General features: G+C 42.0%; 1 protein-coding gene across 7 annotated transcripts in view; it reads left to right on the top strand.

Annotated features, from left to right (window-relative positions):
• LOC105490167 (myosin VC) overlaps positions 1–12,810 on the top strand; it is a 107,796-nt gene extending 94,986 nt beyond the window's left edge. For 4 of the 7 annotated variants that reach the window (XM_011755560.3, XM_011755536.3, XM_011755545.3 and 1 more), the window contains 3 exons: positions 9,265–9,439; positions 10,268–10,348; positions 11,934–12,809. In XM_011755560.3, the coding sequence (XP_011753862.2) occupies positions 9,265–9,439; positions 10,268–10,348; positions 11,934–12,086 (409 nt within the window). In that variant the 3' untranslated portion in view covers positions 12,087–12,809. Of the gene's footprint in view, positions 1–9,264; positions 9,440–10,267; positions 10,349–11,933 lie in introns of all 7 variants that reach the window. The other 3 variants (XM_024795414.2, XM_011755576.3, XM_011755555.3) reach the window with 2 other exon arrangements.
• Positions 12,811–15,841: the final 3,031 nt, after the last annotated feature.

Genomic DNA, 15,841 nt, shown 5'->3' on the forward strand with positions numbered 1-15,841 from the left:
TATTTTCTAATTTTCCTTGAGGCTTACTGTTAGACCCATGGATTATTTAGAAGTATGTTAGCTTCTAAGTGCTTGGAGACTCTCTTGTTATCTTTGTTTTTGATTTTTGGTTTAATTCCATTATGGCCATAGAACATACTTTTTCAGTAAAACTCTTAGAAACAGAAAGGAGAATGGTAGTTAGGGGATTTGGGAAGTGAGAAAAGGAAGTAGCTGTTCAATGAGTATAGAGTTTTGGTTTTATGAGTTGAAAGAGTTCTATAGATCTACTGTATAACAATGTACATATAGTTGACATTACTGTGCTATAACAATGGATAAGATGGCAAATTTTATGTTATACCATTTTTACTACAATTAGAAAAAAATCTCAATGTGCATACAGGTTGAAATGTACCATAGATTTTGATACTGAAATGGAACCTGTATGGACTTACCATTCCACCTTGCCTGGGACTTTCCCAGTTTTACTTTAAAAATAACAATCTCTAAATATTTTTACGTTTTTTAAAAAAGAACATACTTTAAGGCCGGGCGTGGTGGCTCACGCCTATAATCCCAGCACTTTGGGAGGCCGAGGCGGGCAGATCACGAGGTCAGGAGTTCGAGACCAGTCTGGCCAACATAGTGAAACCCTGTCTCTTCCAAAAATACAAAAAAAAAAAAAAATTTGCCAGGCGTGGTGGTGTGTGCCTGTAATCCCAGCTACTCAAGAGGCTGAGGCAGGAGAATTGCTTGAACCCAGGAGGTGGAGATTGCAGTGAGCCAAGATCGCACCACTGCATTCCAGCCTGGACTACAGAACGAGACTCCGTCTCAAAAAAAAAAAAAAAAAAGAACATATTTTTTATTATTTAAACTCTTTTAACATTTGTGAAGATTTGCTTTTATGACCAAGAATATGATATGTTTTTGTGAACATTATACATGCAGTTGAAAAGAATATGTAGTCTACCCTTGTTGGCTGGAAGGTTCTGTAAACATCAAGTAGACTCAGTTTGTTGATGATACTGTTCTACTAGTTCTATTAATTACTATGAGGAGTGTTGAAGTTTCCAACTGTAATTATGAATTTGTCTGTTTCTTTTCTCAATCTGTCAGTTTTTGTTTCATGTATGTTAAAGCTTTCCTGTTTGGTACATACACTTTAAGAATTGTTACGTCTTCTTGGTGAATGTATTTCTCCTATCATTATGTAGTGTCCTTCTTTATCCCTCTCTGGTAATTTTCTTTCTCCTTTTTTTTTTTTTTTTTGAGGCAGTCTCACTCTGTCACCCATGCTAGAGTGTAGTGGCGCAATCTAGGCTCACTGCAACCTCCACTTCCCTGGTTCAAGTGATTCTCCTGCCTCAGCCTCCCAAGTAGCTGGACTACGGATGCACACCACCATGCCCAGCTAATTTTTGTATTTTTAGTAGAGACGGGGTTTCATCATATTAGCCAAGACGGTCTCAGTCTCTTGACCTCATCATCTGCCTGCCTCGGCCTCCCAAAGTGCTAGGATTCCAGGCGTGAGCCACTGCGTCCGGCCTCTCTGGTAATTTTCTCTGCCTGCCCCAAAGTCTGCTTTGTCTGAAATTAATATAACCACTAAAATTTTCTTTTAATTAGTGTTTCCTTAGTATATATCTTTGCCTATCCTTTTACTTTTAACCTACCTATATCATATTTGAAGTGAATTTCTTGTAGGCAGCAGATATTTGCATCTACTTTTTTTTTTTTTTTTTTGAGACGGAGTCTCACTCTGTCTCTCAGGCTGGAGTGCAGTGGCATGATCTCCACTCACTGCAAGCTCCGTTGCCTCCCAGGTTCACGCTGTTCTCCTGCCTCAGCCTCCTGAGAAGCTGGGACTACAGGCGCCTGCCACCACGCCCAGCTAATTTTTTTGTATTTTTAGTAGAGACGGGGTTTCACCATGTTCGCCAGGATGGTCTCAATCTCCTGACCTCGTGATCCGCCCACCTCGGCCTCCCAAAGTGCTGGGATTACAGGCGTGAGCCACCACTCCCGGCCACATCTACTTTTTAAAAATCCAACCTGACAATCTACGCTGCTGCTTCTTTGTTTTGTTTTTGGAGTCAGGGTCTCACTCTTTCACTCAGGCTGGAGTCCAGTGGCATGATCATGGCTCACTGCAACCTTGACCTCCTGGGTTCAAGTGATCCTCCCTCCTCAGCCCCACAAGGAGCTGGTACTGCAGGCATATGCCATTTTTGTTGAAACAGAGTCTCACTATGTTGCTCAGGCTGGAATCTATGCTTCTGAACTGTGACGTTTAGATCATTTTAATGTAATATAATACTTATATTTAGGACTACCATTTTATTAATTTCTGCTTGTTCCTTCTGGTTTTCACCTCTCCATGTTCTTTATCTGCTTCTTCTGGGTTATTTGAAATTTTTTAGTATCCCTTTCTAAATTATGTGGTTTTTTGTTTGTTTGTTTTTGTTTTTAGTATTATCCCTTTGATCTTTTTTTTTAGTTGTTGCTCTAGGGATTCCAGTACATATACTTAACTTTTCACAGTCTATTTAGAATCCATATCTTACCACATCAAGTGGAATGTAGAAATCTTACCATCATGTAGGTCCCTTTAGCCTCCCTACTTTATGTTGCAGTGGTCTTATATATTAGATCTACATACATCAAAAACTATACCATACAATATTATAACTTTAGTTTTCAACCATCAAACATATTTTAAAGAATTCAGTAAGAGAAGAATAGTCTATTATACTCAACCAGGTATTTACCATTTCTGTTGTTTCTTCATTCCTAATGTTCCAAGTCTCATTTTTTTCCAAGTCTCATTTTGATGTAATTTTCCTTCTACCCGAGGAAAGTATTTTAGTGTACCTTTTAGAGTTTCATTGACAATAAATTCTTAGTTTTCTTTCAGTTGAAAATGTCTTCACTTTACCTTTATTCCTAAAGGATATGTTTGTAGGATGTAGAATTCTGGATTGACAGTTGTTTTCTTTCACCATTTTAAAAATGTTTTACTTTTTTTCTAGCTACTGTGGTTTCAGATAAGAAATCCATAGTCATTTGAATTATTCCCCATAAATAATGCATCATTTTTCTCTGATTGCTTTTAAGATTTTTTCTTTGTCTTTAGTTTTCCACAGTTTGTGATGTGTCTGGGTGTGGATTTCTTTGGGTTTAGCCTGTTTGGAATTTCCCGAGCTTCTTGAATCTGGCCATTCACCAAATTTGGTACATTTTCAGCCACTATTTTTTCAGATATTTTGTCTGCATCATACTCTTTGTCTTCTCTTTCCGGAACTTCAGTGAACCAACTGTTAAAGACTTTTCATTATTGTCCCACAGGTCCATAAAATTCTGCTCCTTTTTCTTAGTTCTTTTCTTCTGTTCTGTTCAGATTGGATAATCTCTGTCAATCCTTTCAAGTTCACTGACTCTCCTCTGTCATCTCTATTCTGCTAGTAAGCCCATTCAGTGAGTTCTTTTATTTCTATTATTGTATTTTTCAATTCTAAAATTTCCATTTTTTTTTCTTTGTATCTTCTGTTTCTTTTCTGAGACTTTATATCTTTTGACTCATTACAAGAGAGTTTAGCTTTACTTTTTGGAGCATTTTTATGATGACTTCTTTAAAGTCTTGGTCAGATAATTTGAATATCTGTGTCATCTCAGTGTTGACTTCTATTAGTTGTTTTGTTTAATGTGAGTTGAGATCTTTCTGGTTCTTCATATGCCAATTTTGAATTGGATATTGGATATTTTTAAATACTGTATAATGAGACTCTAGGTCTTATTTTTTAGTTTTTATTGGGGTTTGTTTTTGTTTTTGTTTTTTGTTTTTTTGAGACTGAGTCTTGCTCTGTCACCCAGGCTTGAGTGCAGCAGCCCAATCTTGGCTCACTGAAACCTCCATCTGGGTTTAAGCAATTCTTGTGCCTCAGCCTCCCGAGTTGCTGGGATTACAAGTGCCCACCACCATGCCTGGCTAATTTGTGTATTTTTAGTAGAGACAGGATTTCACCATGTTGGCCAAGCTGGTCTTTTCTTTTTTTTTTTTTTTTTGAGACGGAGTCTTGCTCTGTCGCCCAAGCTGGAGTGCAGTGGCGCGATCCTGGCTCACTGCAAGCTCCACCTCCTGGGTTCACGCCATTCTCCTGCCCCAGCCTCCCGAGTAGCTGGGACTACAGGCGCCCGCCACTGCGCCCGGCTCATTTTTTTTTTTGTATTTTTAGTAGAGACCGGGTTTCACCGTGGTCTCGATCTCCTGACCTTGTGATCCGCCCGCCTCGGCCTCCCAAAGTGCTGGGATTACAGGCGTGAGCCACCGCGCCCGGCCGGCCAAGCTGGTCTTAAACTCCTGATCTCAAGTGATCCACCTGCCTCAGCCTCCCAAAGTGCTGGGATTACAGATGTGAGCCACCATCCCTGACTAAGACCTAAGTCTTTAAATCATATGGAGAATTATCAAGGGAACCCACCCCCGATGGTTAACGTGGGTTCTTTTCTATTTCCTATGCGTCTCGGCTGGTTTGAGAAATAAAGGGAAAGAGCACAAGAGAGAGAAATTTAAAGCCGGGTTTCCGGGGGAGACATCACATGTTGGCAGGTTCCATGATGTTCCCCAAGCTGTAAAACCAGTAAGTTTTTATTAGCGATTTTCAAAAGGAGAGGGAGTGCACGAATAGGGTGTGGGTCACAGAGATCACATGCTTCACAAGGTAATAAAATATCACAAAGCAAATGGAGGCAGGGCGAGATCACAGGACCACAGGATGGGGCGAAATTAAAATTGCTAATGAAGTTTCAGGCACACATTGTCATTGATAACATCTTATCAGGAAACAGGGTTTGAGAGCAGACAACCTGTCTGACCAAAATTTATTAGGCAGGAATTTCCTCATCCTAATAAGCCTGGGAGCGCTACAGGAGACCAGGGCTTATTTCATCCCTTCAGCTTCCACCGCAAAAGGCAGCTGCCTTAAGGGGGCCGTCTATAGACCTACCCTCAGGGCGCATTCTCTTTCTCAGGGATGTTCCTTGCTGAGAAAAAGGATTCAGCGATATTTCTCCTATTTGCCTTTGAAAGAAGAGAAATATGGCTCTGTTCCATCCGGCTGATCAGTGGCCAGAAGTCTTCTCTCTCTTGTTCCCTGAACATTGCTGTTATCCTGTTCTTTTTTCAAGATGCCCAGATTTCATACTGTTCAAACACACATGCTCTACAATTTGTGCAGTTAACGCAATCATCACAGGGTCCTGAGGCGACATATATCCTCCTCAGCTTACAAAGAAGATGACGGGATTAAGAGATTAAAGTAAAGACAGGCATAGGAAATCACAAGGATATTGACTGGGGAAGTGATAAGTGTCCATGAAATCGTCACAATTTATGTTCAGAGATTGCAGTAAAGACAGGCGTAAGAAATTATAAAAGTGTTAATTTGGGGAACTAATAAATGTCCATGAAATCTTCACAATTTATGTTCTTCTGCCACGGCTTCAGCCAGTCCCTCCGTTCAGGGTCCCTGACTTCCTGCAACAGAGAATGTTGATATTTTCATCAGGTGGACAATGCACTTGGGTCCAGACTGCAAGTTCTGACCATCCTCCATGTTTTGTGGTTCTCATGTCATTTCCATGTGTAAGGGTTTTGTAGTGCTCTTTGGGTCCATTTCATATATGTGAAAACCAGTGGCCACCTTGGAACTTGGGTATGTTTCATAGTTCAGTTCTTAAAGTCTGTGTATGCTATTTAGGGTCAGATTCATGCATGGGCTCAGGGATAAACCCAGGAGTTAATAAAGAACTTTGACAAACTGCTTTTCCCAACTTTCCCAGGCTCCTCCCTTTCTGTGGCATTCCTATTACTTTCTGCCCCCTTTTTGGTGCTTCTGCTAGAAAACTGGAGCTTTCCTTGACTTGCTCTGCCGTGTACTTACTGCAGATGTCCCCATCTGGGGTCAAATGGTGAGGGCAAAGAGAGAACCTTGAACCACAGATCCTCCAATTGGAAAGGAAGTTTCCCTTCTCTTCGAGTTTTAGGTTCCTCCTGGCCTCCTTTGCCACCACTGCTGTCGACATGGGATCGGAACTTCAGCATGAAAGAATAGAGAAAAAGGAGAGGGAAAAGGTAGGGCATTGAGCATTAGGAGGCCCCTTTTCAGCTCCTTGAGCTAGAACCAGAGAGCTCCCCCTGGAGGTCTTTGTTGGCATTGATGCCCACCTCTGAGTTTCAAACTGTGGTGGTAGAGGCCAGTGAATAGCAGAGGGGAAAAGTGATTATCTCACTTTTGACTTGGAAGTACTTCAAATTCTGGTCATCTTCCCCAATATACCTGCTACTATTTACTTTTCCAAGTCCTCAAATAGCTGCCCAATGCATTCCATCCAGGATTTGTGGCTGCGTTCAGTGGGACAGACAAGATGGAGTATGGTTACTCCATCTCACCAGGAACTGGAAACCCACTACACATCTTTGAGTGGGAGAATTAATGTGCTCAAAATTCAGATTTTAGAATAGACTGCGGCAGTATTTGAATAGGGTGAATTAGAAGGGCTGAGATGGGAGCCCCTCGAAACCTGTAATAAAAACTAAAAGGGCCAGGCGCGGTGGCTCATGCCTGTAATCCCAGCACTTTGGGAAGCCAAGGCAGGCAGATCACGAGGTCAGGAGATCGAGACCGTCCTGGCTTAAACACAGTGAAACCCCGTCTCTACTAAAAATACAAAAAATTAGCCAGGCGAGGTGGCAGGCTCCTGTAGCCCTAGCTACTGGGGAAGCTGAGACAGGAGAATGGCGTGAACCTGGTAGGCAGAGTTTGCAGTGAACCAAGATCATGCCACTGCACTCCAGCCTGGGCGACAGACCAAGACTCCGTCTCAAAAAAAAAACCCAAAAAACTAAAAGTAGGCCAGGCGCGGTGGCTCACGCCTGTAATCCCAGCACTTTTGGGAGGCTGAGGTGGGCAGATCACAAGGTCAGGAGTTCGAGACCAGCCTGGCCAATGGGGTGAAATCTATCTCTACTAAAAATACAAAAATTATCTGGGCATGGTGGCCGGTACCTGTAGTCCCAGCTACTCGGGAGGCTGAAGCAGGAGAATCTCTTGAACCCAGGAGGCGGAGGTTGCAGTGAGCCGAGATTGCACCACTACTGTCCATCCTGGGCAGCAGAGCGACACTGACATTCTGTCTCAAACAAACAAACAAACAACAACAAAAACCTAAACAAAAGTAATAAGAACTCAAACTAGTGGGACAAAAGTAGCAATGCAAAAATGGGGGATAGTGAGAACCAATGCAAGATATGTTATCTCACACCCACTATCCTATGGAATAACATTAATTCAGCATCACTGTCCAAATGTTACAGCCAGAAAGAAGACCCACATGGGGCATTGCTAATCTTTAAGGTCAGAGCTGGGACTGATTTTATTTATTTTGAGAAAGTCTCACTCTGTCACCCAGGCTGAAGTGCAGTGGCACAGTCTCAGCTCATTGCAACCTCCACCTCCCAGATTCAAGTGATTCTCCTACCTCAGCCTCCCGAGCAGCTGGGATTACAGGCATTTGCCACCACACCCAGCTAATTTTTTGTATTTTTGGTGGAGACAGAGTTTGCCATGTTGGCCAGGCTGGTCTCGAACTTCTGACCTCAAGCGATCAGCCTGCCTTAGTCTCCCAAAGTGCTGGGATTATAGGCGTGAGCCACCATGCCCGGCCCAGAGCTGGAACTGACTTTAGAGATAACTTTATTCAACACTCAATTTTTTTTAGCAGTTTCATTGGTATGTAATTTATATACCATACAGTTCATCTGTTTAAAGTATGTAGTTCAGGCCGGGCACAGTTGCTCACACCTATAATCCCAGCGCTTTGGGAGGCTGAGGTGGGCAGATCGCTTGAGGCAAGGAGTTCAAGACAAGCCTGGCCAACATGGTGAAACCCTGTCTCTACTAAAAATACAACAATTAGCTGGGCGTAGTGGCAGGTGTCTGTAATCCCAGCTACTCAGGAGGCTAAAACAGGAGAATCACTTGAACCTAAGAGATGGAGGTTGCAGTGAACTGAGATTGGGCCACTGCACTCCCGCCTGGGTGATAGAGTGAGACTCCATCTCAAAAATAAATAAGTTAAGTATACAGTTCAATCTTTTTGATATATTTACATAGTTGTGCAACTATCACCGTAATTGAATTTTAGAACATGTTCATCCCTCCAGAATGAAACCTTATACCCATTAACGGCCGCTCTCACCCCCACCCCAACTCCCTACTCCACCTAGCCTAGGAAACCATTAATATGTTTTCTTTCTCTACAGATTTTGCCTATTCTGGACATTTCAAAATAAATTGAATCATAAAATGTTACCTTTTGTGGATGGCTTCTTTCACTTACATAATGTTTGGGAGGTTCATCCATGTAGCAAATATCAGCACCTCATTCCTTTTTATTGCTGAATAATATCCCATTGTAGGGATAATGCCACAGTTTGTTCATTCATTCATCAGTTGATGGATATTTTGGGTTGTTCTCACTTTTGGGCTATTACGAATAATGCTGCTGTGAACATTTGTGTACAGGGCTTTGTTTGGACATGCTTTCACTTCTCTTGAGTACATATCCAGGAGTGGAATTGCTGTGTCATATGGTAACTCTGTATTCAATTTTGAGAAACCACCAAACTGTCTTCCACAACAGCTGTACCATTTTACATTCCCACTAGCAATGTTTGAGGGTTCTCAACACTCTCATTGTGCCCGGAGAGGTTGATTAACTTTCCAGGTTCACACAGTGGATTGGTAGGACTAAAACCCATGCCTCTTAACTCATAAATCCATGTGGCAGTTAGTGACAGAAATAAGAATAAAAACTGCAGTCGACTGAAAGAAAGCCTTCGCTAATTGAAAGATTTCTACCAATTCAGGAAAACGAAAACAGTTTTTTATACTTATGGAAGTCTTCTCTTCAGATATCACTGTTTCTTTACTTTAATCAATTTTCAAAATTGTATTTCGTAAGTGATTGCAATCACTGTTCTTTGCTCAGATTGTCCCCAAAGTCTATAGCTGTTCTGGCCCCTCAGCCTAGACCACCGTGAGTCTTAGAACTCTGGATCAGGAGAGCTCATCATCAGTCCAGCTCCCTCATTTTGCAGATGAGAAACTGCTGAGCTGTGGTCTTAAGGATCTCAGCGAACTCTGGTACCCTCTTGGGACACACACGGGGCTCTAGCACCCTTCCCTAAAGTGTTCTCTGTTCTTCTGCCTTTCCCTCCAGGTGCAATATCAGCTACTTAGAAGAATGGCTTAAAGATAAGAATTTGCAGAACAGCTTAGCAAAGGAAACGTTGGAGCCCCTCTCTCAGGCAGCCTGGTTGCTTCAGGTCAAGAAGACCACAGACAGTGATGCTAAGGAGATCTACGAACGCTGCACCTCACTGTCTGCTGTACAGGTGACCGGACTTGCCTGGTGTCTCCCTGGCTCTTCCCTGACACATCAGTGCAGTGGGCATTGCCTTTCTTGGCTTAGCCCGCTGTGGGCACCCTGGTTCTGTGTGTTCTCTTGGGATCATACCTATCACCCATGGCCCACCCTTTTATCTATAAATATTTATTAAATACTAACACTAGGTCTTAAACACATAGAAATGGGCTGGGCGAGGTGACTCACAGCTGTAATCCAGCACTTTGAGAGGCCAAGGTGGGGGGATTGCTTGAGCCCAGGAGTTTGAGACCAGTCTGGGCAACATAGCAAGACGCTCTACCAAAAAAAAAAAAAAAAAGCTGGGGGTGATGGCACACACCTTTGGTCCCAGGTACTTGGGAGGCTGAGGCGGGAGGATCATGTGAGTCCAGGGGTTCGAGGCTGCAGTGAGCCAAGATCACGCCACTGCACCCCAGCCTGGTCAATAAAGGGAGACCCTATGTCAAAAATAATAATAATAATAATCACACACACATACACACAAATCTCTGCAATGCATTCCCTGCCCATTAAACTCACAAATGTGTATGTGGAGGGGTGGGCATGTGGGAGGTGGGGAGGCTGGAAGGGGCTCCTCTTACTGATGTCTGATTATCTGATTTGCCTTTGCTCCCTATGGCACTTTTCTCCCTTTGTTTTCTTTTCTTGGAAATAGGTAACATACAGTTCCTGAGCCAAATTATAGGCCAAAAGAACCACCTGTGCTTCCCAATGGTTCCCAATAACCAGAACCATTATTTTATGAAGAGAGTTATTATTTTGCATGGTCTAACACCATGTTATGTACTGTTTGCAGATCATAAAGATCCTTAATTCATACACGCCTATAGATGACTTTGAGAAGAGAGTGACTCCATCCTTTGTTCGCAAAGTACAGGTGAGATTCTTAAGGATGTGCCTTTTAATTTTTATCTCCTAACTATGGTATAAGATGTTGATATTTAATTAACATTACAGAAATCCAGGATTAAAGTACATTTATCCACATATACAAATGGAAGGCACCTAGCTCAAAGATAAGCAGGAAATTTTCCTGTGAAATTTTCAGAATCCACCTTAGTCCAGGTGGGAAGGGAATGAAAACACCAAAACCATGATTCCCATGCTGTATTCTGTCAATATATCTTATTTCTTTTTTTTTTTTTTTTTTGAGACAGAGTCTCGCTCTGTCGCCCAGGCTGGAGTGCAGTGGCCAGATCTCAGCTCACTGCAGGTTCCGCCTCCCAGGTTCACGCCATTCTCCTGCCTCAGCCTCCCGAGTAGCTGGGACTACAGGCGCCCACCACCTTGCCTGGCTAGTTTTTTGTATTTTTTTAGTAGAGATGGGGTTTCACCGTGTTAGCCAGGATGGTCTCGATCTCCTGACCTCATGATCCACCCATCTCGGCCTCCCAAAGTGCTGGGATTACAGGCTTGAGCCACCGCGCCCGGCCAATATATCTTATTTCTTACTGATCTTTGAATACCATGCAAGTGGGCAGAGGCTGAATGGAAACCGAGATGATTTTTCTTTTATAATCATTTGTATAACCATTTTTTCTTATATAATCCCTAAAGTTTCTCCCCTGAGGAACGCTAGGGCAGCAGTTCTCCAAGTTTGGCTCAAGGATCCCTGGGAGTCCTTGAGACACTTTGAAGAGGGTCTGCAAACTCTTCCTTTTTCTGAATACATACCTGTGGATTTTCTAAATAGGTATCTGTGGATTTTCTAAATAGATCCTGTGGATTTTCTTCATGTATTTCAACCAAAATAACGTATCACAACAGATTGAATGCAGAAACGGATATATATGATATGTTATATATATGATAATATGACATATATATTAAAATATGGCATATATAATGTATGATTATATATGATATTTTAAGCAGACATTAAAGGGATTTGCAAAAATAGAAAATACCACTTCTCACTAAATTTTCTTTGTTTTGGAAACTTATGTTTAACATGTATTGAGCTTATTTTAATGAATTAAATCATTTTAATTACTAATATGGCAAATACTGATAGTCATACCCATATACACAAAAGCTTTTGGGGCCTTGGTAATGTTTTAGTATAAAGCAGTCCTGAGAGCAAAAAGGTTGCAAACCCATGAATGAAGAAGAAAATGGGGTTCAATAAAAATGTAATACTTGACATCTACTCATGTTTGACCTTAGAATTATGCTGATTAGAATAGATTAGAATATAAAACAGATTTATGGTCAGCTCATCCCATGGGAAATTAACTTCTGAAGTGAAACAGGCAAGTTAATTGTTCATGAGAGCTGATCTGGAAGCCCTGGATAGACTTTGGAATTGTGCTGCTGTTAAAAAGCTCTCATGTATGTCATTTCACATGATGGTGCAAGGATTTCTCCACTAGAGATAGTTGTGTTTTGCCTTGACTTTCAGGTAGCAGTAAAGCAGAACATGTTAGTTTCCTTACTCATTTTTCCTCTGATTCTGATTCCAGGCTCTCCTAAATAGCCGCGAGGATTCATCACAGCTGATGTTGGATACCAAATATCTCTTTCAAGTCACATTTCCTTTTACCCCCTCTCCACATGCTCTGGAAATGATTCAGATCCCCAGCAGTTTCAAGCTAGGCTTTCTGAATAGGTTATAGCAGGAGAAAAAGTCAATGCACTTTTTCCTCAAAAGCTAAGTGAAGGTTCACTATGAGGGATGTGGTTTATTAATTGGCAATGGAAATTGGAATGTGATTTAAGGAAGAAAACAGACTTTTCTCAAATGGACCACATCATCTCTCACCCACAGTGACAGCGCTGCTGCTGCAATTTTGTAAGAATTCACACACACCAGCTGTAGTTGGAAAAACCATGTCTCACTCTCAAATCTCAGCTGGTTTTGACTGAAATTCCTGGAGGGCTTATATTTTCTTCCACGTGCCTCTTGATCTGTTCTGTCTGTGGCAGGGCTCTACCAGGAGGGAGTGAGATCTGGGGACACAGTGGCTTCCAAGTTTTCTAAGGTTCCTGTGAAGCCTGAGTACATTTACAAAGCTGCAAGTGGATTCCAGGGCTCAGTCTTCCAGGAAATAATCCCATCTGGCCAGCATGGCCTGCCAAGAGCTCTCTTGCCCCATGCCTGCTGGGGACGGAAGGTTTTCATGAATTCGTTTTAATGAAAACGCCCTGCATTGAGAAATGTTTATTTTAGAAAAGTTAGCCAGGCATGATGGTGGGCGCCTGTAGTCCCAGGTACTCGGGAAGCTGAGTTGGGAGAACAGCGTGAACCCGGGAGGCAGAGATTGCAGTGAGCCGAGATCGCACCACTGCACTCTAGCCTGGGCGACAGAGCCAGACTCCGTCTCAAAAAAAAAAAGTTTATTTTAGACCCTTCTAAATTTTTTTTTTTTTTTTTGAGACTCCGGAGTCTAGCTCTATTGCCAGGCTGGAGTGCAGTGGTGTGATCTCGACTTACTGCAACCTCCGCCTCCCAGGTTCAAGTGATTCTCCTGCCTCAGCCTCCTGAGTAGCTGGGACTACAGGTACACGCCACCACGCCCATCTAATTTTTGTATTTTTAGTAGAGACGGGTTTCACCATGTTGGCCAGGATGGTCTCGATCTCTTGACCTTGTGATCCGCCCCCCTCAGCCTCCCAAAGTTCTGGGATTACAGGCATGAGCCACCTCACCCAGCTGACCCTTTTAATTTTTAAGAGAGTGTTCAATCTGAGATGAATCATATGAAGTATTTTTATGTGTATATCTATTTTAAACTAATATATTATTAAAGCGTAATTGCCGTGCCATTTATCTTCTCTGAAAGAACTTCACATCTTACCTACCAACATATTCACCATAATTTTTTTTATTTTTTAATACCTTTCATACAATAACTTTAAAAAAAAATCAGTTTAAAAAGGCAACCTAAATTATTTTCTCTCTCTAATCAGCATTTCAATGTATTTATTTTTAAATTTTCTCCAAAAGTAACTAAAAAATTAGGTCGGACCCTCCTTTTGAGAAATCTATGTTTCCCAAGTTTTATGGGAACTGGCTATTTCTTGTCCCGGCACACCTTCTCATTCCTTCCTTTCAGAGCCTAAAACCTCATTTGATAAGCACTCCTAGTCTCTGGCCTGTGGATCCAGTGCTGTTGTGTTACCAACCCAAGAATCCCAACTGCACCTTCTGCGTCTAACAGTCACAGGTGATAGCTGTGATTCTATAATACAGACTAGTGTCTTAGAGGTAGCAATAATACAGGATTATGAAGCGATATCACCCTGCTAATATGTAATAATATCTTTTCATATTATAAGTGATTGAGTTTAGCTCATTTCAATATATTGTACATGAAAAAATGAAAAGTAGAACTTTGTAATACTTTAATCAATAAAATTAATTACCAAATGAATTGGGTCAGATTCTTTCGTTGCAAGGAGATGACATGTCTCTTAAGTGCACAAGTTTTATGCCTTTCTTTAGGGTCACACTGAAAGATGCTAGAATCTTTACAGATCCATAATATCTCATTTAAAGTATATTAAAATGTGTAGAAAGGAACTAAACATGTCACAGTGCTGGCTCAGGCTGTGTCTCCAGGGTGCTTCCACACTGTGTCAGAATGAGGGGCTACTTGGTAGAGAATTGGCTGGATTTCTGATCCTGAGCTGTGACCTCCATGCCCTTTCTAGACCTTCCCCACACCATGAGGAGCCATCACGGTTGATTTTCGGCTTCCATAACTCAGGATTTATGCCTGTTTTACAGCACTTACCCTGGGCTGGAAGCCAGAAATGCTGCCCACTTCCTCTGTAGGCCTGTGAGCCCCAGAGGGCAGGTACCACATCCTCTGCATCCCTGCCTTCATCCTACTGCTGATGAGGTGGGAGAGAACCGACGGAGCCAAGTCCTGTTGGAGGACTGTGTGTGTGTGGCGGGGAGTCAACCATGGGACAAAGTAGGTCATGTTTGGGGACAGGGAGACCTGTGGAGGCTGAGGAGTTTATGTGTGGAAACATGGGGAGAGGGAGGCGCTCACCCCACAGGTCTTGATCAGTTCTACAAAGCTGACAGCAGCAAGGAGACCAAAATAGAGAAATGTTAAGAACATGCGGCCCAGGTGAATGTGAGGCCTGCTCAGTGAGTGGGCGCAGACACAGAGGTCAAACCTGCCAAGGTCTCCCTCCACAGTGGGGCTGGGCAGAAGGTTCCAGGGGTGAGTGAGGGATGCAGATGGCAGCGCGTGCCCAGCAGGGAGCATGGAAGTGCAGTGGGGGAAGAAAGCAAGCTGAGAAGCACTCTGAGAAGATAAGGAGATTAACCGGTGGGAGAGGTGCTTCACACCTCAAGCTGTGCGCCAGTCCTCACCTCTCACCATCTGCTCTGTGGCTCCCAGTGCTGACTCTGGAAGGTACGTGCATGCTGACATTTAGTTAAAATACTCCAGCTTTTGAAGTGCTCGGAAAAGCATCCAGATGAGTACAGGCCACAGTGTTAGCAGGTCTTTGTGGTGGGAGCATGGGTGAGGGGTTTTGTTGCTGTTAATCTGTAAAATCTAATTTTTCTACAATACACATGAATTTATTTTGAAACAGTAAAGTGTTTTTTACATTAATAGTGGCATCAGGAAAAAGATTAAGCATACTTAAAATCACTAAGTTAGTTTTAAAATTTGATCCAGGTGACACATGACAACATAAGCCTCTGAATACAGTTTATGGGGTTAGAAAAAGGTTTTTGACACAGAACATTTTGTAGTTGTAAGTCTGAGATACATCCACATTGTTGTGTGTATCAATTTGTTCTTTTTTACTCTATGCTCATTTCACAATTTAGTCTACAACTGGTGAACATTTGGGTCTTTCAAGTTTAGGCCTTCTATGAATAAAGCTGCTATGACATTTATGTGTGTGTGTGTGTGTGTGTGTGTGTGTGTGTGTGTGTGTGTTTTTAAAGGAAATAAGCATTATTTTCCGTGGCGTATGTATGCAGGAGTAGAATTGCTTGGTCATAGAATATATCCATTTCACTTTATTAGCTCCTACCAACCAGTTTTCTACAGTGGTTATACCAACTTACACTCCCATCAGCAGAGAAAGGCAGTTCCAGTCTCTGCATCCTTGCCCACACTTTTGTGTTGTCAGGCTTTTTAAGTTTCCTGATGGGTAAGTAGTTGTATCACACCATAGTTTTACTTTGTATTTCTTTGATGACTAATGATAATGAGCACTTTTTTATATGTTTATTGACCATATAAGTATCCTTATTTGTGAAGTGACTACACAAGCCTTTTGTCCATTTTAAAAATAATCTTTATTGAGATATGATGTCCACATGTTTTGTTTCATGTTTTAAAACCCATCATTTTAAAACATATATTTCAGTGTTTTCTTAGTTTATTTACAAGGA

The sequence above is a fragment of the Macaca nemestrina genome, chromosome 7 (assembly GCF_043159975.1).
Source record: "Macaca nemestrina isolate mMacNem1 chromosome 7, mMacNem.hap1, whole genome shotgun sequence".
Taxonomy (NCBI): Eukaryota; Metazoa; Chordata; class Mammalia; order Primates; family Cercopithecidae; genus Macaca; species Macaca nemestrina.